We start from the raw sequence: 24,684 nt of genomic DNA on the forward strand, positions 1-24,684 counted from the left end.
TTTATCAAGTTAATTGCAAATTTTTATAGTGTAGTCTGTGCCGTTTTTTTAAAACTATTTCCAAGTTTTACAACGGCAGAGATGGAGGAATAGTGGATATCTGCACAGGATTTCATGGAAAGGAGATATAATCTGTTAATAAACTATATTACACAATGTATTAATGTCACAAAAGTTATGGGAAAGTTTAGTTAAGTTTTAACGTTTAAAGTTTCCAAGGTTCGTACTTGATAGCTTTATTTCCAAGGATGCAATTTTTTTAAAAATCCTCTTTAACCACAAGCTACCATGGCCATTTAAAATTTTTTGTTTTTTAATTCCCGCCTTCCGAAAACAACTTTTTTAATTTTCTGTTCACAGAGCCATAGGGGGCTTTAAATTGTCTGTTTAATATTCCAAACAATGTACGGGGAAGCTGGAAAAATCAGAATGGGGTGGAATAATAGAAAAACAGAATTTGTACGACTTATTGGTTTCGTTTTTTCTGGCATTCACGGTGCATCACAAATTATATGTTACCTGTATTCTACGGGTTGTTTCAATTACAACAGTAGCATGTTTATGAAGTTTTTCTTACATTTTACTGCCTTTAAAAAATCGAAAAAAAAAATTAAATTCTTTGAGTCACCATATTGTGATTCCAGTAATTTTTTTACGTTTTCATATACTTGGCTGCATAAGACAACTTGTGCAGCCATATGTACTCTTTACGTATACTAATTTGGGGAATGTCTGATATTCTTATTTATTTTTATTTAACTCTTTATGGAAAGGTGGAACAGCGAAAAAAATAGAGGTTTGGCTCTATGCCGCCAGGTTTGCGCTGTTTATGGTTGCCACTCAGCTCCTGACCGTCATGCAATAGGATGGCAGATTTTGGAAGAGGGTTACATTTTGAGGTGTTTTTTTGTTTTTGTTTTTTTTTTAATGTAAAAAAAAAAGGTAAAATGTAAATAACACAGCAGTCTCATTAGAATTCAGTGACCATTCAGGAGCTCTTTCTCCCATTCTGCTTAAAATATGCAAGCAGGACATATCGCTCAACTTCATCTGGACGGAAACCTGGCGGACTCATTACAGACTATTAGGTATGCAGGTTCTGCGGGTTACCACTCTTTAAGTGGAGCTGAAGAATGGAAACCCAAATGTTAGTGTCAACCTAGCATTAATGAAAAAAAAAAAAAAAATATATATATATATATATATATATATATAAATATATATTATTTGCTTGCACTTTCATTTGCAGTTGATTCAGAGCAAGGGGCAGGTAGATAGTGCGGACCTCTGCTTGTAGTTTACTGAGTAACACTTCTCGTGAGGCTATTTATTTAATATTTAATGCTCGTTTTGTCACTATCTAGACAGATCTTATATATGGAATGAATATACAATGGCTGTGATCCTACTCAAGCTAATCTTTTCACAAGCACCTCTCTCCATTCTAATTCAGAAAAATTAAGTAATTTGCATGTCTTTGTCCTTCTCCTCCAACACAGATCTTAGTACTGACAAAAATATCTCCCTATATACAGTGTGCACTGGAGCTGGGAGGAAATAAGTACCTTTGCAGAGATAATACCTACTGGACCCACTCGCCTATTTCTCACGTTTCCACCTGAGCACCAAGGATGTATTTCACTTGACTACAGGTAGTGGACAGCAGATAGGAAAGATAGGAGCCCCCTAGTAGCAGGACTGTCAAAACAGTTTAATGAAAGTGATTTGCAGTCATGCTCAGGATGGGATAATCTATGGAGTGAACATAAAGTGTGTGAAAATTTTGTAAAAATTTTAAGAGATTGCCCAGGCTAAAATTTTTATTTTTTTAATTAGGCAAAGGGAGGAGAAAAGAAATAAAAAAGAAATGTAAAAAAATAATAATAAAAAAACGCCCCCAGTGCCCTGGTGTCCTCTCAACGCTTTCCAGTCCTGCTGCTCGACTGTCTTCTTTTACGGAAGTCCTAGTCAGCTGTGACATCCCGGGTCCCTTCTACTCAGGCCACTGATGGGCCTCAATGGTCTCGTGTGCCGGGAACTTACACTGGAGTTGCAAAGATAGGTATAGGTTTTTTTTATATTTTTTTTTCAACTCCCCTGCCCAATCAAAAAATAAAATTTTAGCCTGAACCATACCTTTAAATCTAGTCCCATTGATGTGAATGCAACAAAGGTTTCAGATGTGCACTGTGACTCATTCACACAAGGGATTCGCTGATCTCCATTCTCATTACCAGTGGAAGTCCAAGTGGTGGGATCTCCAGCAAACAGACATTTCTTTCCTTTACTCTGGGTAGGCGATAAGTGTTGTTTATGAGAAAAACCTGAAAAGATGGCCAAACACATGCCGTTCCTGATCAGTGTATCACAAAGGATTTTCTGAAGAACAACATGATTTTATGATAAGTAATAAGTATTGAGATCAGTTATGTGTGACTACATCTGTATATATTAGATTATTTTAGTAAAACCTCCCATTTCAGCAGAATTTTTGCAACGCTATAATATATATGGTAGCAGCCTGACTCCTGACTGTCCCCTGACATCTGCTCTCTGTTAGATTTCAGCATTCTTGATCCTTTGTTCTGCAGATGTCTGGCAGCAACTTGTCTCCCTCTCCCTATGGAAATAAATATGTACTTTAGGCTGATCGAAGAGTCCTTGTATATGGGAGGAGATTGCTGTCAGCCAAATGAGCCTTCAGCCTACCTTATGTGTATGGCTCTTGTCTTAGAGATTACGGTAGGTCCCGTGTTCATTTCTTTGCAACCATCACCTTGTTGTGTCACAGGAGCAGAATACTTATCTTAAATTAATATCATTGGTGACTTTTTCAGATGATATCCATAAATCATAGTCTATAACTTCACACTGATGGATTTGACTATGCAGTTGCTTTTATTATATATATGGGTGGATAAAATAGGGAATTTAAGAACAGCATGCATTTAGTATAGGAAGCTTTTTAGAGAATATGCTTCATATTTAGAGGTACTTAGCATATTGTTCACTAGACCCTTTTCACTTTATTTTTTTAATATACGGATTTATTATAGTCTACAGTAGAATGCAAAGACTTTGTTTCTTGTAGGAAAAAAAGCTTTCTCTCCTGCTGCTAGAGGCATTTAGAAAATTAATCCATCTGAAGCATTTGTTCTGAAAATGCAATGCATTATTTTTATTACAGTCTTCAGTTTCCATACCAAAGTTTCAAAATCCACTCTGTGTACATTTAATAGGTCTGACAAGCATGGATTTTTAGAGCTACAATGAGAGATAACAGTATACCGGGCTTATACTTTATCGCCATTTATTTCAGGATTCTGAAATGCTTCAATTTTCTAATCAGATGTACAGACATGAGAAAAATAAAGTACACCGTTCTATGGCTTTATGCATCAGAACGTACTTGATCAAATCTGCTCCTTAGAAAGTCTTATAATTAGGTAAATACAACCTCATATAAAAAGGAAAAAAAGGAAAATTTATATAGTATCTTTATTTAACTACAACTAGGCGAAGCTGCAGAAACAGTCCAAGGAAAGTTAAAGAAGGTGTCCAGGCAAATTGATAAATTTGAGGGAAATTTAAAAAAATAAATAAATCATGACGGCCCTGATGCTCCCAAGTGTGGTTGACTTCACGGATCCCTTCCACTGAAGCTGCCAGTCAGTGGCCTCAGCAGGCCTTGGGAAGAGACCTGAGATGTCACCCATAATCTCAGGCCCTTGGCTGAGGCCGCTGATTGGCCTCAGTGGTCACGTGTGTCTGAGACTTCCACCATATGTTAACACTGCAGTGGGCAGGCTGGATCGCGCTGGAAGGTCCCAGAACCACGGGGAAAGCCGAGTATAATTTTTTTTTTTCCCCTGCCCCCAGCCTATTTAAAGATTAAATATAATGTTCAGTTTTGTCTGGACAACCCCTTTAAGTACACCTGTTTCTAAAAAAATTAAAGGAAATCCTCAGTAAATGGTTTATAAAACTAATTCAGTACCTTGTAGAGGTGATTCTTCAGTTTCCAAATATGCCTCTGTTATACAGCCTTGGAACCCCATTTTCATGTAAGGGTGGGTTCACACCTGCGCCCAGTCTCCGCTTTTGGGTTTCCGTCTTTTACTGAGAAAAACTGGACAGAAGACGGAAACCCAGCAATCAGTTTTCAAACCTATTCACTTGAATGGGTTTGCAAAGTACCGCCCATGAGCGTCTTCTATCTCTCCGCGGTGAAACCGTTTTCTTTAACCGGACACAAAGTCATGCATGTCCGACTTTGTGTTCAATTAAAGAACTGGTTTCACCACGTGAATGGGTTTGAAAACTGACCGGCGGGTTTCCGTCTCCAGTCCAGTTTCTGTCGGCAGAAGACGGAAACCCAAAAACAGAGACCGGGCGCAGGTGTGGACCTGCCCTTCATCGCCATTTTATTTGTATTCAAATGAGGGGAAAAGTGCTATTTTTGTTTTAAAGAGCTAAAGGGGATGGAGACAGTAGCAATAATGCAACAGACAGTTGATCTGAGACTATCTCTGACTCTGACGTATAAAGACTCTGTAGCTGAGTTATAGCCACAAATCACAGCTCTCCCTGAATGGAGTCTTAGTCTAAGGCTGGTCTTACATGACCGTATTGGTTTTATGGTCCGCAAGTTGCTGATCAGCAACACTACTATTTTACTGCAAATAGACATTCCGCAGATGTCCGTGTCCTGCCGCACGCACCCATAGAGTTCTATGGGCGAGTCTGTGCAGTGCCGTGAATTGATGGCCTTTGTGGACCTGCTGTATTCAGTGCGGACCTAGGTCATGGCACGGCACACCACAGATAAAATATCCAGTGGTGTAAGAGGCCGCACTGAATATAATGTGTCTGCAATTGAAAACCCAAAATAGCAGACCGTTTGCAGACTTAAATTATGGTCATGTAAGACCAGCCTAAAACAGCAATGCAGAAAACAGGGAGGAAAATAACCAGCAGGTAATAATCCTTTGTAGGCACAACCTTATCTGTTATTTCTAAGCTTCTGATTTGATAGTCTCTATCACCAGACAATTGGTCCTATGCTTGTATGTGTGTAGAGTGAACAGAAAAGCTAAGTGGGGCTGAGAAAGACATCGGCCATACCTTAAAAAGAAAACAATGATAGATCTTTTCCAATATAAACACACTGATATATTATTGAATTTATTTAATCTCTTACTAACAGCAAATTCTTTTGCATTTCAGGTTCTTTTCTGATGGTGAATACAACTGGAAGACGTATAGGGCAGAAAGCTGTCCTGCTCTTACCTCAATTGAAAGAGAATGACACTCACTGCATTGACTTTCATTACTTTGTGTCCAGTAAAAGTGGAGCCCTTCCTGGATCTATGAACATTTATGTGACAGTAAACAATGGGGAAAAGGGGAGCTCTATCTGGAATATATCAGGACCGGCAACTGGCACGTGGAACCGAGCAGAACTCGCAATAAGCACCTTCTGGCCCAATTTCTACCAGGTAGGATAATCTACTTATGTAAGCAATTTATAATAGTGCAGTCAACTTGTGGATTTAGACAGAAAAAGAACTATTAGTACAATGCTCCGAGATACATGGTTTAATGGGTAAAATAGTGATATACTTTTGTATGTAGCCGAATTTTATGCAGTGAAACGAGCTTTTAAGATCAGTAAAAGACACCGCTCCAATCGAACGACTCACTAAATCAATACAGAAATCCAGATTAACTTGCATTCACATAATAATAAGGTTCACATAGGAAAGACATGGCTGACAATAAGAGTAGAACAGCTTTGTGAAAGATTGGTGTGGTTCATATATATTTTATTATTGCATCAAAACTCCATACAATTTGTGGAATATTTATGTATTATGGTGTGTTGCTTCAGGTAACACTCTTCATCAGACATTTAGTTTTTGTTCATAGCATACGGTATATGTAAGGAAGGTATCTTCTGGAAGTGACATACCAGGCCTCACCCTGAACAATCGAGAGGTGAAGTTCCTGCTATACGCCGATGACCTCCTACTCCTGGCCCCCACCGAGAAAGACCTCCAAGAAAGCCTGTCAGTGCTGGAAAAATTCAGCACCACATGGGCCCTACCCATCAACCAGAAGAAGACCAAAATCATGGTATTCCAGAAGAAGGGCCACAATAAAGCCTCCACCACCTCACAATTCACACTGAACGGCTCCACACTGGAGAAAACCAACAGCTACACCTACCTGGGGCTGGAGCTCAGCCAATCAGGAAGCTTCAAAGCAGCAATAGAAACCCTGAAAGCAAAAGCCTGCAGAACCTTCTACGCCATCAGAAGACAACTGTACCACCTCAAACCACCGGTGAGGGTCTGGATGAAGATATTTGACGCTGTCATCTCCCCGATCCTTCTCTATGGCAGTGAGGTTTGGGGCCCAGCCACCTACCCAGACCAGTCAAGGTGGGATTCCAGCCCAACAGAGAACTTCCACCTGGAGTTCTGCAAATACCTGCTACATGTCCATCGCAACACCACCAACATAGCCTGCAGGGCAGAGCTAGGCAGACTCCCCCTATGGCTCACCATACAGAAGAGGGCGCTAGCTTTCCAGGCACACATCCAGGGGAGCAAGCCTGACTCATACCACCACCAAGCATGGCTAAGCCACCTGAGCAAACCAGACATTCAACAACCAAACAGCAGCCAACCACCAAACCAAAAACTCCAACAGATGATAACCAAGGCCGAAATAAAGGCGACCACAGAGGCAAACAGAGAGCGGTACATTGAAGAATGGAGAAACGAAATAAATAACTCCAAGAAACTCACCGTGTACCAATCCCTACAAAGGGACTACACCATGGCCACCTACCTGGAGAGAATACGCCACCCCAAGCACAGACAGACCCTGAGCCGATACAGACTGAGCGCCCACAACCTAGAGATAGAGACGGGGCGATACAGACAGACGTACAAGCCACGGGAGAAGAGACTGTGCCAGCACTGTGACCAGGGGGCCCTAGAAGACGAGACCCACTTCCTGCTACACTGCACCAAATACTCAGCTATGAGGGCCGTCTACTACCAAAGACTCTCTGCCCACATCCCAGACTTCATATCTGCAGACGAGAAGAGGAAACTCTACATCCTACTGGGAGAAGAAGAGGCCACTGTGGAGATCGCTGCCCAATACGTGTCCAGCTGTCACCAAACAAGAGGAAGATGAGACTCCATGGACTGTTATATTTATCCCAAAACACCCGCCCCACCCACCCCCACCCACCCCCACCTCCCCATATAGCAGTCACCAACGAAGAGGAAGATGAGACTCCATGGACTGTTATAACCGAACCCCCCCCCCCCCATACCCACCACCCACCCAACCCAACTCCCCCCCCCACCCACCCACTTTACTAGCTTTGGCAATGCCAAATACCTATTCGGACGTGCCAATAAAGCATTTTTTGATTTGATTTTTTTGATTTGATACTCCACCTCCTCCAGGCCTCCTCCAGCTTCTATATCACTCCCAGTATAGAAGATAGCTTACCACTAGGAGATTATTTGAAGCAGATGACTTCCTTATTGACAATGGTATCACAAGGGGTGATTTAGGGACTTTTAATGCAATGATAAAATATATGTATAGCAGACCAATCCTTCAGTGTTGTTCTAATGAAAGAAAGCGCTATTGGGTACCCCTTGTACATGGCTGATTAAATGCGTAGAACTCTGCAGTATTTTTTGTCTTCCTAATAGAGACCTTGAACACTCAGTTCCAACTACCAAGACATCTTATCCTTTTTGTATATTGGACAGTTCATTGGAGGATGCCTGGAAGGAATACCCTGCATAGCAGTAGTATATTATTAGAAAAGGCTCATCCTTCAGCTTCTTCAGCCTGTATGTAGTGCACCTACACTTTGCCAGTTAGGGCCTACGTATTGTATACTGGTCTGGACACTCAGACCTGAGTCCAGACACCATTGAGTTTTGTATTTTTAAGCCACTTGATAACCATATACGGTAATCAGAAAACTTCTAACTATTCCAAGGATGATTTTGAGGCTTATATATGGAGAATTAAGCCACAGATCCAGCATGTAGCATCCTCACTGTAGGGCAGAAATAACCTCCGTTAATTACACTTGAACATTAGCATAGAATATATTGTACAACCACCTTTATCCGTCTGTGATAAGTCAGAATACTCATGCCGTTCCATTGTACTGTAATGTGCATCCCAGACAATGTGGTCTAATAAGATCTTACAAAGTGTCTAAACAAGGAATTGGCTGGAGTCCATCAGCACACAATCCAGTTATTACTGGATTTAACTTAGAAAATACTTGACCCTTGGCCTTCTGAATTTATAGCTTTTGACCCCGCACCATTTTTTACATAGATATTGGGTGTTCCTCCTATGTAGTGACCTGTTATGTCAGACCTTAGGGGAGTGCGTACACCCTGTTCTAATAGATTTGGATTTGTTTTACAAGAACTCCATCACCTTCACATCTACATTTCCAGGGCCAAGTGCATTATGTATGTTCAATTCAAACACATTTAGAAATATCTGAGCAGAATGGGCTCTTTTCCAAAGTGAATCTTTTGTTGTTTTGTATGCTTCTCTCTATCTTGCAAAATAAAAAAAAAGTAGAATTATGTACAAGTAAAATTCAAGACTATTTGAAGTTATAGAAATATAAAATATACAGATAGTCCTTTGTAAACACAGAGGAGCATGTTCAAAAGTGAAGTACGGGATAATTCTCTGCTTCAGAGACCCTGTTGGGAGTTTCACTGCCGATCAATTTAGATGGCAAACAATAGCTTGTAATGCAACTTTTTTCATCAAAACAATAGTCACCCTGAAGGAACCCAACAGACCCCATTATTACTTAGTGGCTTCTGTCTGTCGTCACCTGTGTCCATTGTGCACCAGACATGGCACTATATTGAGGTTTTCATTTACAATGGAAACCACTATGCAGATGTAAAAATGTAAAAAATAATATTCAGTATTTTCCTAGTACAATTCATCCACATCACTTGTGAAATACAGCTTGCCCTTTAAGAAAGTTGATGATGCTGTAAAGATGACAATAGATATTCTGGGAGTGGGAGTTGATGAATGTCGTTTACATATAAATGCTCTTGAACGTATAATTATAATAGAAGCCGATGTGAACTTTCAGCGCCCGCCGCCATCGCACTAATCACTGCCGCTTCTCCTCCATGTACCATATACACCACCATTCCGTGAGCACAACAATTTGCCAGCTAATTATCATCTGCAGCAATTTAAGATGGAAATTATCCAGTGATTAGGCACAGGCTCGATGTCTAATTAATGCCAACTTTTATTTGACCACCGTATATTATTTCATTCCACATAAAAGAGAAAGTACAATCACGTGCTCACTGTTCACTGTACTGGATGGCAACAGCAAAGGCAGCAATGAAGTGCTGGAGTTTATGTTGTTCATGGTGTTGATTAGAAATCATATAAACATAATTGAGCTTGCCGTAAATATTTGTTGCTTTCTAAATGAAATATTGCAGACTGTAATTTCTACCTGATCTGAGTTGATTCTAAAATAGCAATGGTTTTACAGTCCTTATTAAAGTTTGCTTATGCAAAGTTCTTTGACAAGGGTTTTAGCACAAAATGTACCCACCTCAAACTCCCCCAAATAATACAAGTTAGAATTTTCTGACATATACTGTATGTTGTACTGTCAGGCTACATATATGCGACCTTTAGCGCTTCTCTGATTCTCCTGTATAATTCTAGAGCAGGTTCTATCCTGCTCCGCGATATCAGATCGGACACTACAATGTCATGTGGATGTAATCTGGCTGCATTCCTTTATAAATTTGCCTACCTTTCTAAACCTGCACGCTAAGTTGTGTGCATGAGGCTAAAAAAATTGTACCAGGACTCCCAACTATAATATATGATTTAAAGCACTGGTCTCCTCATATTGAAAAGAGCCACCTACTGGGCCCCATGAGACTCCCTGGTCCAGTTGTGGCTGTGCCCTCTGCGTCCTCTCAAAGTTATACCACTGGTGACTAGCTTTCTATACTTAATCCCCAGCATGTTGCGTTCTAAGGATGCACTTGCAAAAGTTGTAGCATTAGAAATAAAATGTCACAGAGCATTCTCTAGAACTCTAGCACTTAGTCACAATTTTACTATTTCCATTGCACAACCAAAAGTTGTTGGAAGACCCTAAGTCTTAAGCAAATTAAAGCTTTAACTTGAGAGTTACATATTTCTTCTTCTTAAAGGGATTTTCCAAGGTTCACATATTGACTACTTAGGATAGGTCATCAACATGTGATCAGTGGAGTTCTGACATACCCTCAGATCAGCTGATTGAGAACACCACAGTGCTCACATAATTCATCTGTCACATGGTACAGCAATAGCTCACTCCAGTACAACATGTCGGCCTTCAGCTCCATGGAGCACTGATCTTGCCACTCAGATTCCTACCATTTCCTTCCTGCGCCACCTCTTGAAGTGAAAATTGATGTTTCCACTGATACGACAATAACCATGTGTGACAATCTTATGTTAAACATATCTTTTGATTTTCCATGGCGCTATCTATATTTTTAAAAAGTAATAAGTCCTGCAATTTTCACTCTGACCACTACACCCCATAATAGCCTGACACTAGCTAATTCTATAGGGGTGTTCTTTGCAGGAAACATCATACATAATAGACAAGATTACAAAAGAACATTTCCCCTCTATAGGTAACAACACTAAGCCATCATTACATCCAGTACTGACAATATATGATGTCTTATCTACTGCCCTCCCTGCACACTCTCCTATTGAATAAATGAGTTGGCTTCAGACTATTACTAACTATGGCCATGTGACTGCTGTGTATGCTCCATTTCTTGCACTGACTTCTTACGCTCCAGTTTTAAATCTACTAAAATACTTCAAATTAAAGAAGGTATTACTTAGAAAGTATTCTGAGCAAATCTAGCATCTTTATTAGGGCCTTCAGGGAGGATATGAAGTGAGACCAACGCATTATATTTGGCGTTATACTCAGCCACTGTTTTATTGGATGCATTGAGCCACATATATTGATTTTTGAAGGAACTCCATACAATGCTGCAAGTATTTATTTCTTCGGACAGGAAATATATTGGTTCTTGTAGAAAGTGAGCAATATTTCCATTACTCTTGAGAAGTGACAAGTTGTCTATGGGCTCCTGGTTGGATGGGTTATGATAACATTCAGCATGTCCAGCACAAACAGCTGGGGAAAGTGGTGAGGATGAAAGCTAATTTTGCTCTTCAGTGATGCAGGGCGGATCATTGCTGTGGTACGTTGATTCACGGCTTCCTGTTTGGCACATATCTGATGAATAACCTCATGTAAAGCATCTCTCAAAGAGGCGCTCAGCCTAGCCAAGTGCCGAGGAAGTCAAGCACCACTTTCACAGTGTGGCTGAGCTGATATTATGAGTGTATATGTCATAAATAATGGAATACGTATTACTTAAGCTCAGACAGAGCAAGGTTAAAGGTTGGATGACGTCCTGTATCGCACCATAGCTTTGTTTTTAATGTACATTGATCTTCTCTTTGCTTTTATTTTGTAAAGATGTGTTAGAATACTTTTTGTGTTCCGTTTTTGCTTGATTTTTATATTACGGTGTCAGTAAAAGAGCTTTGGGGGACAGTAACGTTTCGTATATTCTATGTCGCCACAGTCCATAGAGCCTAGATAACATAGCAAATGTCCTAGTGATAATTTAGACTTAGTTTAGGGAGACCCAGCTGTAAGACGGCATGACTGGATTACCAAAACCAATATGGAAGCAGTACAGCTGCATTGGGTAGTAGTAGTCGTCTGAATATTTGCTATATAGCTTTGTAGTCACTACATTAGGGACAAGTGTTGTATTATTACTGGTTTCATTTTATAGAATCATTAGAAATCTGAAGAATAGGAAACCTAAAACACATTATTGTCGATACCTTTGCATCATTGTTTTTTTTATCTTAGTGCATCTTTTATGTGATAAAATCATTACTGTAATGTATTTAATTAAATCTAAACCTTTCATCTTCTTCAGCTTGAATGTTTTCTCATACGTTGCCGGCTGCTCAGTCCTGTCTCAAGTGAAATTGAGTTGTTTGATGGCTCAGGCTTCATTCACATTTGTGTCTGTAATCCGTTCAGGGGAGTTTATAGGGACCCCCCCCCAAATGGACTACCGAACACATTTGCAAGTGGTGTGCAGTGAAAGCACACGGATCTCCATAGACTATAATGTGGTCCATGTGCTTGCTGCGAGATCTCAGTAGGGAACATGTGGACAGGAAAGTACTTCACAATCTATTTTCATGTCCGCATGATTCGTGCGGGCAGCGTGCGGCAAGCACACGGATCCCATTATAGTCTATGGGGTCCGTGTGCTTTCACTGCACATTGCTTGGAAATGTATTCGGTAGTCTGTTCAGGGGGGACTCCCTGAACGGATTACCAAATACAGATGTGAATCAAGGATCACTCAGTAATCCTTTCAGGTACAGTCAGTTTCGAGGATTGTTCAAGAGAACAGAGATAAAACTATAAACGGATCTGTCAGAGCGATCATTGATAGACTTCACTCTGACTAGGACTGAGCAGCCTGCACTATATGATTACATATGCAAGCGGCAGAAGATAAACCAATAGGAGATTTTATTTATAACCAATTACACAAACATTATAGAATTTTATATATAAAAAAGATGCAAAGGTGTTCATAGCCTTTAATCTCACATAAAATAGGGTGTTGATTCCAGCTTCCTCAATTTTGCTTAATGCTGCATATTTCTCTGTTTGATAAATGTTTCTCTTTGGGAAAAAAAATATCCCTTTTAGTTAAATTGCCCTCAATAAATATTTCTGTCTCTTAATTTTTCTATCTCATTTTTCTTGTACCTGGTAAAGTCAAGTCTGGTATGATAAAAGGTGCCGGAATGAGGATAGAATAAAAATATCATTTGGCAAGCTAGGAAAGACATGGAGCATAAATGATGGAAAACACAGCACTGTTTTAAGTCCCACATTTTCTCTCCCGAGATGTATTGGAAGTGTCAGCGTTGTTTAGTATAACTGCATTAGAATGCCACTCTAATGACTGTCATTTTTCTTTCATGATCTCTTAAATGGGTAAGCACTGAAAATGGGATCTAAGCTGGGGGTATGGCAGACATTTGTATCCAGAATCGATTTAATATACTCGTCTACATGGGACTTTCTACTCTGCATGTGACATTTCACGTTTTATTTACTCATTGATGAATGTTTCCCCCATGGAAATTTGATTAAATTACAAAATATTTATTATTAGGGCTATTAGTTTAATTTTTCAGTTTCATTATATACTCCTGTATAGTATCTACTGTGCTAAGCTATGTTATGTCAAACTACAGGAATTGGCAGTTCTGGAGACAGAGCTTAAGTTATTAGACCTTGTCCAAAATGATGCCTTGGACCCAAGTCTAAAAGTGAATGACATCTTGGATCCCTGAAAATGAATGGGTCCTAGTCATGGAGAGGAAAACAGCCAGTGCTGTGGCTCCTTCGTTCTCAGGAAAGAAATGGTGGGGCTTCTAGAGTTTGGATCCACCCTGCTCATAAAATGATGGTATATCCTATTATCATGCTATCACTTTATAAGATGGGAATACCCCTTTAAGGTACTGAAGATGCACATGATGCTAAATTTTTTCTTAGAGTTTTTTTTTGCAAATATTAGTAAATAAAAATGTTGCTGAGTTTTAAGAATTTTCTCTAACCATATTAGTGGTGTTAGTCTTTTGTCTTGATTGGTTACCAATGGATACGACCATGAATGTAAAAACTTTCTATGGTCCTACGTTTGTAAGAAACCCTGCCATGATTCCCTTAGTGTGTCCAGGTTATCTTCTCATTCATATAATTTCCCTGCCTGATGACACAACCACAATATAGATACCCTACCAAACTGTCAGCCTCACAAGGTTTGATTGTGATAGATACTGATATACATACATGTCCTTAGAACAAACTAAATTAAAGAGGCACTTTCAGAAAACCCTTTATTTTATTTATTTTCCAGCAACTCAATTCATTTCAACAGACAGCAATAAGTCTTTGAAGGACCACCAATTCCAACTCTCTGCATCCTAAATAGTTGCAGTTTTACTAATTCCACTGTAGTTAGATTTTTATCTATTTTTTTATTTCCCCCTCACCATTCCTGAGTAAACAGTGCAGTCAGTTTAGGTACTCAATATGTTATACTTATTGTTGGGTGGTGTATCTTAAAAACAACAGCCTGTGACAGCCCACTTGACAGTAGAGCAGAACAGAAATGATTGCTCAGGAATGGTGGGGTCAAAAAAAATCAGTGTACTTATAGTAACTTGAAATGACTTGGCGTTGGTGAAAGTGGTAAATGGTCTTCTTTAATTGTAACTCCATCCTTCATGATATCACTGTATGGTCTGCTTTAGTCTTCAGTAAGTACAATCTTGCACTTTATTTTTGAAGTCATATGATCAGAACCTAGTCATGCAATACTGTGTAATCTATAATGCTGATATCCTCTATGATAGAAGATCACATCCCATCTAAATCCCATGCCATTGATCCCCTTTAGACATCAGGGACATTCATCTCTGTGTATCTGACATGTTCTCTAACAAACAGATGGAGCATTAAATATTCCAGGTATTGATAAACTAACTGGATGAGCAAGAGGCCGTGAGCGCTGGGAGGTTTTAATTTGTGCACAACAGTACATTGATGATATTAATGCATCTGTACAAACAGCTTCTCCTTATACAAAGTCCCTAGACATTGTTCATTTCTCCCTGGGCTTTCATTAGTGGATCCTTGGCAAGCTCAGCAAGGTATTTTATTTTTTTTATTTTAAAGACAAACAGAGCAGAAAGCACTATTATCCAGTCTGCAAGCTTTGCCTCCATTACACTGTCACAGAGCTGCTCACAAGGCCCCCGTTGTGACAGCTGATTGGTGTCAATGCTTTGGTAGTTAACTAGGACAGACCCTTCTTGCTGAGCCAGTGCTGGTAGCGGAACACTTTTTATAGGACTTTTATAGTTACATGGTGAGGTCTTGTCTATCTGAGTTCTTGTCTATCTGTTCTAAAATATTTATAACTGTTTTAAAATATAAAATAAAATAACTATATAGATTCTTTTTCAGATTTCTATGTTTGTAAACCACATTTTTATCAAGGTACCAATGTCATGCAAAACCCACTTGACAGCCTACGCTTTCTTTGATCTGCACATTTTTAGACATTAATGGATTTGCATTATGATGTTGATAAGATACCATATAGCTAGACTTGCTATTACTTCCTGATAGGTGAGGAGTCAATTCCCTGGACCCAAAACAATTCACATTATGCTGCAATTCTATGTATAGAGGAATTGTGGTCCAGCCAAAAAGTGGAATTGCCTAAAAGCTATTACTCTTACTCTCCAGATATATGCAAGCTTGGCCAGACAAGTATGTGTGTATTTTCCCTAATCTCTGGCAAAGGCCTATCCCTCAGAGAACAAAAAGAGTGAGTAGCTCAAAATGATCTGCCTGATTCTTTTCTAACCCTGATCCAGCCCCACAGATATTAGACAGTTGTCCGATCCTGCTGAAATCATTAGATTCAGTCAATAGACGTCTATTGTGCATGGCCTGCTTGAGTCCCTTTCTTTTAAGGATAAGTTGATATAAAACATAGCTACATTGGGATGCCCCTGACATCTACCACCAGGGCAATGCCAGGACGCCCCATAGACATTAGACAGTTGGCTGATCCTGCCAAAATCGGCAGATTTGGTCAATGGACATCTAATCTATATAATATTCAATGCATTTTGAGGTCCTTTCTAAGTATTTGGCAATTGTTTTGCAATATTCTGATGTATACATTGGTGTATATAACCCTGTTTTACTTTTACAGGTTTATTTTGAAGTGATTGCATTTGATCAACATGGATATATAGCAATAGATGAAGTCAAAGTCCTAAGACATCCTTGTGGTGAGTGCTGTTTGTATCATTATTAAAAGCTTGACAATATATTGAGACGACTTGAGAAACTATTGAGACATTTGTATCAGAAATTACATTCCAGGGAGGGAATAATGGTATAAGCCATGATGAAAAGGCCATATCTGGGGAACAGAAATCTATACCCAGCAGACTATAGGTAGAGTCTGTGTTGTTGCATACAATGAATCTTAGAAAAGAAATACAGAGCTACAATAGAACGGTTATATTAAAGCAGTTATTACCAAGGTCTTCTTTTATTCTGGTTCTGGTTATGCTAATATACAAAAGAATCTTTTGTATATTAGCATTGGTAAAGGCTTCAGTTTTGTCCTGATAAACACGCAATATTTGTTTTTGGCCTTGGTTCTGCTCGATGACTTGGCAACTTCTTTGTTAATAATCAGTGTAAACTTTGAACAGACACTAGAAGATATCCACAAAGACCGCTATAATACAAGCCATTGTTGGATATTAGTTCAGAAGATGCAAAAATTATACTATAACGCAAAGCCTAACAGTGTTTATGTCACTTCAATATGTTTCTCCACTCCTCCATAAACATACATGCTTGGATCATAGGAAAACAGTAACAAGGCATTGCAAAATCAATAATTAAGAATTAGATATGCTGAAATACTGTATAACAGCACATTAAAGGGGTTGTCTGGGTTACAGATATCCTTCGAATAGGTCATCAATATGAATATCAATATCCGCTCCATTTTCAGTGTAGTGTTTGTAGCAGTATACAGAGCATTGCTTCCAGCCACAGTGACTGCTGACAAGAGCTGATCTGTAGGGGTGCCGGGTATTGGTCCCCACAATTCTGATAGCGATAACCTCTCCTAGCATTTTCAGAATAGATAAAACTGGACATACTGACAATACACAGTGAATAGGGGACAGATGTCCCTGACAATGCATGGTTAAAGCCTTGTAAGGGAGAATTTTAGAGCTTGTTTTCTACTAAAAAGAAGTATAATAAGTTCGTAAAGTATATTACAACACTTTTTCATTTTTCTCACAAAGAAAACTTCAAATGTCAATATGAGAAATAACTCACAATCTTTATTATTCCAAAATTATAAAATCTGACAAATAATAAAGGCATGAGTCAGAGAGTGACGTATAATCTGAGCATCTGCCTCGAAACCACAAAAATACTCTCTCCAGGAGTTCTTACGATTCCTTATACCATCATTGACATTTCCAAATCCAACAGAGACAAAACTAAGTAAAAGGGCCCTTAAAATCCCCAATGTGTTTCTATCACTTATGACAGTGACTTCATCAGGGATTTACATATCTTAGGGGGCGTTCACACTACCGTCAGTGTCCGACAGGTAGTGTCCGCTCCTAGTGTCCATTCAAAATCTCACACAGACATTAGGAGCGGACACTAGCTGTGTCCGTGACACTTGTCATTCATTTAAATTGCGATCGGGTGCGTTCTTTTGCACTCCGTGCCCTTCCTTCACTGTCCACATGTAAAGATGTCCGACTTTTCAAGCGGACAGAAAAACCCGATATGTAGGTTTTTTCTGTCCGCTTGAAAAGTCTGACATCTTTACAAACGGAAAGTGAAGGAAGGGCACGGAGTGCAAAAGAACGCACCCGATCGCCATTTAAATGAATGACAGGTGTCACGGACACAGCTAGCGTCCGCTCCTAATGTCTGTGCCAGACTTTGAACGGACACTACCTGTCGGACACTGACGGTAGTGTGAACGCCCCCTTAGAGACATATAGTGCTTAGGGTAGATACACAGAGATATATAGCATGGCATATATAGTAACGTGTACAGGCAAGGTGATCTATCAAATCTCCCAACATCACTGTTACAGGGAAGGATGTGTTCATCTCCACCATTCTGTGGTCTATTACTTGCTATACATAACAATTAAGTAATGTATGCAATAATGGAATTATACTTCTCAGTGCCGTATATTGACATATTTGTGGGTTTTACCCAACACAGGTTCTAGTATATAGGACCAGACTAGTTGCACAGGCTTTAATGTTGTATTGTAATGATGCTATATTGTTTGTTTTTCAGGAAAAACTCCTCACTTTATACGGGTAAAAAATGAGGATGTTAATGCAGGAAAATCTGCAACGTTCACATGTGTGGCAAATGGAAAGACAACACCAAGTGACAGACTTTGGCTACAAGTAAGTTATTATTATTCTATCCAAAGTAGGAAATATCGTGTACCAGAAGACTTGTGGACTTCTAGAAGTAAAGCAGAAAAGCACATATTTTAAAGGGTACATCAAGCAGCCCACGTCTTGAAATCTTTCTACAGATTTATGACTATGATTTATGATATGACATACAGCACTTTGTGATATATCTTACAATCGGTCAGAGTTCTGTTGTGCATATATAAAGTCCTGCTGCCTCATTTCCTATTCACACATTCTGCTGCATAAATAACAGGTCTAATTAGTAATTGGTATCCATAGACAGTAATAGGAAGCTTGTATATAACTCCTATATACGTCCTATATATATGTCCTATGTATACATCCTATATCATATATATATATATATATATATATATATATATATATATATATATGTCCTATATAACTTCTATATATGTCCCTTTTTTTTAAAGTAGTTTAAAGGGGTTGTCCCACGTCGCATACTCACCCATCTTCGTTTCTCTGAAATCTTCTATCTTCCGGCTTTGTTTCGTCATTGGTGGGCGGGGTCACATATGCAAAGCCAAGTGGCGAGATGCCGCCGGCCCTGCGTGCGCGCTCATACACCAGTCTAGCCTTCACAATGCAAATACAGACCCGACAGGGTGTCGGGACTGTATTCGCATTGTGAAGGCTAGACTGGTGTATGAGTGCGCACACAGGGCCGGCGGCTTCTCGCCACTTGGCTTTGCATATGTGACCCCAGAGTGGAGCGGAATAACAGCATCGCTTCTGCCGCTGCTTGCTTCATGCAGGGCAGAAGCATAGTGATGTTGCTGGTGAGTCGCCCCGGCTCGGCCTATATAGATTCACGGTGCGAGCAGGCCCGACACTGGGGGCGGCAGCGCCTTGAAAAAGGGGAGTTTTAAGCAAAAATGGATTAAAGAAAAATAAAAGTTTGTCGTGACGCCAGTTGGGGTTTCGGCTTGAAGTGAAGCCGGGCACTGTATGCAGGGCCTCTGGGAATAGGTGGTGATGCAGTGCCAGATGTTATACCCTCCCCAACCAGGGCAGGTCCCAGGGCCAGATGATATAGGTGAGGAAGGGATGATTTCCAGGAGGAGTAACAGAGGATCGATGAAAGAATACAGTCCAGACAGGGGTTAACCAAACACTTACAGTTTACTTCTGTAGTCAGCAGGAGATAACAGATGTTACAGGAGGTTTCACCTTGCTTCAGTATAGTGAGATGCCAGTCTTCCCTTTTACCACCAGTATGATTCAGCCTTCCATTGCTGCTCAAACTCTCTAATAGATTTCCTCTGGTCCTGGGTTCCAGGAGCTCAGAGGTTAAGTACAACTGGGTATATCCCCCTTCTGGACAGCAGGTAACGCGAGTTCTTTGGGATGCTGGATGCACTCACCCCAACTCTGTATGTTACTGAGCCTCCAGGAATCTTGCATTCACTAGGCCTCGGTCCAGTGAGTCTCTCAATGTTCTTAGTGTTTCTTACACTAGTTAGGAATTGATGGTCCTATAACTGCAGCTCTGTCCCTGCAAGGTCTCATCTCACCTCTGCAGGTCTCCGGCCTCCTGTGCTGTTCTATCACACCATGAGGCTTGCACCTCCACACACCTGCTCCTTTCTCTTGCACACTCTGACCTGGAACTGAAAGAGAGCGACCCTCTTCCAGTCTGTAGCTCCACCCCTTTTCTTAAAGAGATAATGGCTGTGGAACTTTGTGTATGCTAACAGGATAACTGGATCTCACTATACCTTCACAGTACACAGTATAGATCACATAAGATGACATTTGGAGTGACCCACTCTGTGGGGCGCTACATTCCCCCCTTGTTAAAAGTAGCACGTCTCGGGCTACTCTTCCGGTGAACTAAGAAGAGGGTTAGTAGACAGTAACATGAACATCATAGTGTTTGAAGGACATTACATACAAGTGTAAACTTCACATGTAAGGAGAAAAGTGCAACTTACTCAAGATCAATTTAAACTTTTACAAAAACATTCAAGTAAACACAATTTCTGTAACCCGTTAGTCTCTGGTTGTGTATTCCTTACAACCCAGCAACATTCACGGTTGCTTTCCTTGCAGATTACAGCCCCAAACCGCTTAGTCCACCTCCTTAACTCCGAGTGCAGCTGCGGAGTATTTTGGAACATTCATAATTCTTCACTGCACAGGCTGTTTTGATGGCTCCTATCCGACAGGCCGCCATATTTGAATCATCCCCCAACCCCCGAGAGTGTTGGTGCACCTGCATAAATTGCATTCCATGCACTTGAAGAGGTTGGTAGGCAAATGGAAGTTTTAAAGTTTCAATACCACAAGACAGTTATTGTGGTAGGAACCCTGAAAAACTAAACATGTTAACCACTGGCACAGTTCCTTTAGTCCATTCTCTCTTGGTAACGCCATGCTCAGGAGAGTAAGTATTAATGCACAGTTCGTATTTCTGACTCGCCTACTAGTGCAATCTGTTAGGGAGTCGGCACTGCAATTAAACCTTTAACGTTGCATAAACTGAATTCAACATATACAAATACAACTCAACTATCTGCAAACACATTGGGTTAGGACGCCTTTACTGATTGTCCCTGTAACGTATGGGGAGTTGTCCTTGTGTATTGCGCGTCAGTCGCTGTTGAGGAAACAACGTTCTTCTTGAACGTCTCCAAGGTAGATCCTCTGGACTGGAAGCAAGCTGGATCTTTGCTGGAGGAGAAACCTGGAGATCTTGAACAGTTTTGGTTAATGCAGCTACATGTTTAGTTAGCTCAGTCATTTGCAACCGCAGCTCTGCAGCATCATCAGATTGGATCTGTGCACACTGTACAGTAGATGGAAAAGGTGTAGCATTTGCAGGGCTCACAGGTGTTTGCCTGTGGAGAGCAACTTGTTGCTCCTCCGTCTGTCCGCATGGATAGACAGGTTCCCTCAGGATACGGATGGATCTGTCCTTGAATTCAATAAAGCTCATATCAGGATTCTGCAGCGCCATCATGCGCAGTTGGGCCTTACCGGATTCTGACAATAGGCCTTCTACAAACTGTTCTTTTAGCATCCTGTCCTCATCTTGAATACTATCTGGATCTACTTGTTTAATAACCCACAAAGCTTCTTGCAGATTGAGGGCAAAATCTCTCACAGTGTCCTGCGGTTTTTGCTTACAGCTGAAAAACCGCATTTTTATCTCTGCTGTGGTGCGGGTGTCAAAGGTGATCCTGAGTTTGGTAAAAATGTCCTTTACAGTTCTTTTATCACTCAATGGCCAGGATTTCACTTCCTTTTGTGCTGCACCACCAAGTTGAATTATTAATATTGCAACCTTTTGCTCTTCTGTCATAGGGTATAGGTCAAACAGGCTACTCAGCTTTTCTTTAAAGTCTCTGAGGCTATGGGACTCGCCTGTATACTGGGGCAGCCAGGACGCACCCGGAATGTACGGCATTGTTAAGGGTAATATAGGTGCCATAGTTACTTGGTTGAGACCACGGTTAGAGTCTATGGGGGAATCAGAGGGGCCTGGGGATGAGGATCCACTTGCTTGCTACATCACTCCCCTTGTTAACCCCAGCAAGGCCACACTCACCGTACTTGATACTGTGAAGCATTGATCCGGATGGATGGATGGATGGATGGATTGAGGATTTATCACTGCAGTTGGGGATGATGCAATCTGTATCTTTCACTGCCTTTCAGTGCTCCTTGCACAGGCATGTCACATGTTCTGCACTCAGCATGGCTTGCAAGGAAAAGACACCAACCCTGCAGCTCAATGTAACTTGAATCATACAACTGCTGTTCATTGCTATTTTGGAAAGCAAGGAAAATTTTGAAAAATGCAACAGTCTTTTTGAACAAAAACAAGAGTTTTGCGCAATTTCGCTATCCTGTTCGTGACGCCAAAAAGGTGAGTCGCCCCGGCTCGGCCTATATAGATTCACGGTGCGAGCAGGCCCGACACTGGGGGTGGCAGCGCCTTGAAAAAGGGGAGTTTTAAGCAAAAATGGATTAAAGAAAAATAAAAGTTTGTCGTGACGCCAGTTGGGGTTTCGGCTTGAAGTGAAGCCGGGCACTGTATGCAGGGCCTCTGGGAATAGGTGGTGATGCAGTGCCAGATGTTATACCCTCCCCAACCAGGGCAGGTCCCAGGGCCAGATGATATAGGTGAGGAAGGGATGATTTCCAGGAGGAGTAACAGAGGATCGATGAAAGAATACAGTCCAGACAGGGGTTAACCAAACACTTACAGTTTACTTCTGTAGTCAGCAGGAGATAACAGATGTTACAGGAGGATTCACCTTGCTTCAGTATAGTGAGATGCCAGTCTTCCCTTTTACCACCAGTATGATTCAGCCTTCCATTGCTGCTCAAACTCTCTAATAGATTTCCTCTGGTCCTGGGTTCCAGGAGCTCAAAGGTACAACTGGGTAGATCCCCCTTCTGGACAGCAGGTAACGCGAGTTCTTTGGGATGCTGGATACACTCACCCCAACTCTGTATGTTACTGAGCCTCCAGGAATCTTGCATTCACTAGGCCTCGGTCAAGTGAGTCTCTCAATGTTCTTAGTGCTTCTTACACTAGTTAGGAATTGATGGTCCTATAACTGCAGCTCTGTCCCTGCAAGGTCTCATCTCACCTCTGCAGGTCTCCGGCCTCCTGTGCTGTTCTATCACACCATGAGGCTTGCACCTCCACACACCTGCTCCTCTCTCTTGCACACTCTGACCTGGAACTGAAAGAGAGCGACCCTCTTCCAGTCTGTAGCTCCACCCCTTTTCTTAAAGAGATAATGGCCGTGGAACTTTGTGTGTGCTAACAGGGTGACTGGATCTCACTATACCTTCACAGTACACAGTATAGATCACATAAGATGACATTTGGAGTGACCCACTCTGTGGGGCGCTACACTGGCTTCACCTGTGCCGGCGTCTAGCTGTCCCCAGCATTCGCCTCTCTATTACAGCGGATGCTGGGGAGTGTAGACGCCGGCACAGGTGAAGCCAGCAACATCGCTATGCTTCTGCCCTGCATGAAGCCATCAGTGGCAGAAGCGATGCAGGGCAGAAGCATAGCGATGTTGCTGGCTTCACCTGTGCCGGCGTCTAACCCTGCATTGGCGGCCCCCCCTCCAGGCTCGCTCCCGTGCACTTAGCCCCTCCTCCCTCCCCCCTGAGAGATACATCACTTGACTCAGGTCAGGGCTGTGGCCACAAAAAAATGAATAAAGTAAGATAGTGGACAAACAAAGCAGTTTTGCTGAAGCAATGTATTTAGGAAAAGTCTTACATTCACATTAACAAGCATTATAGATAGGATCCTTGTGATGGGACAACCCCTTTAAAGTAGTTTTTTCATCATGTACCTATTTGCCCAATATTTATAATACATCTAATATTATTTTATTTAGTTATTGCTTTCTATCTGAAAATTAATGGCATCCTTCTCCTCAGTTCGGTCGTGTGATTTCATTCTGAACAGGTGCCTGTATCTCCAAAAGTCACACTAGAACTCTCCGTATGATGGGCTGTGTTACATAGGCTGCCCTCAGGGATGGCACAAACTCCTATCAAAACTACTGCAGATGATTAGACAGGCAGCAGCAGCCTGTGTATACTGTACAGTGTGCAATTCGCGCTGTATACACAGCTATGCGAGCCGCCATGATGTGGCTGCCCTCTGACCTGGCGGTCACGTGATCCGCCGGGCTCAGCATCTTACAAGAGCTGCTGGATCCTATAGGACCCAGATCAGCTCTATAAGCTGTATATGCAAAGTGCAGGAGGCTGTATTTCTCCTGTAACTGGGACTAAATGTACCAGCCCCAGTTGCAAGGAAAATCAATCTAATGCAAAAAACAGTGATCAGATGTCCCCAAAGGTCCCTTATGACCTTATGAGGACACAATCTGAATTTAAAAAAAAAAAAAAAAATTAATAGAAAAGTTTTTTAAAAATGTTAACAAAAAAGTAAATAAAATAATACGCCAATAAAATGCCGTTATTAAAGGTTATCTCCCCACCCCCGACAACACCATACAAAATAAAAATTACCGTAATGGAGAGGAAAAACTAGTTTATAACGTTTTTCAGTAGCACTTTGTATTATTACATAAAAAAAAGAAAAGTGAAAAAGAGACACAATTTCCCTCCCATTTTGCTTATATTTTCCTGGATATAAAAAAAAAGTTAAAATACATTCAAAAATAAAAAACAACATAAAAATAAAGTCCTATGTCTCACCGAAAAAAGACACAGAAATTAGTAATTGGTAATTAATAAGTGACACCTATGAGAAAAATGTTACAGCCCTCAAAACTGCACATAAAAATACCCCCTAAAATGTGTCTGGACCTTGGTCCATAAATTGGCCCGATACTGAAGTGGTTTGAGCTAATCTACTAAACGGATTTTAAAATGAGTCTGAATGGAGCCTT

The 24,684-nt window shown here is 40.8% G+C and overlaps 1 protein-coding gene across 8 annotated transcripts in view; it reads left to right on the forward strand.

The window, feature by feature from the left end:
• The window catches only part of PTPRM (protein tyrosine phosphatase receptor type M), a 568,788-nt gene that overhangs the window by 168,825 nt on the left and 375,279 nt on the right, over nt 1-24,684 (forward strand). For all 8 annotated transcript variants that reach the window (XM_075270676.1, XM_075270675.1, XM_075270678.1 and 5 more), the window contains exons 3-5: nt 5,227-5,498; nt 15,987-16,065; nt 18,135-18,250. In XM_075270676.1, the coding sequence (XP_075126777.1) occupies nt 5,227-5,498; nt 15,987-16,065; nt 18,135-18,250 (467 nt within the window). The remainder of the gene's footprint in view (nt 1-5,226; nt 5,499-15,986; nt 16,066-18,134; nt 18,251-24,684) is intronic.

Source organism: Leptodactylus fuscus, chromosome 4 (genome assembly GCF_031893055.1).
Source record: "Leptodactylus fuscus isolate aLepFus1 chromosome 4, aLepFus1.hap2, whole genome shotgun sequence".
Lineage (NCBI taxonomy): Eukaryota > Metazoa > Chordata > Amphibia > Anura > Leptodactylidae > Leptodactylus > Leptodactylus fuscus.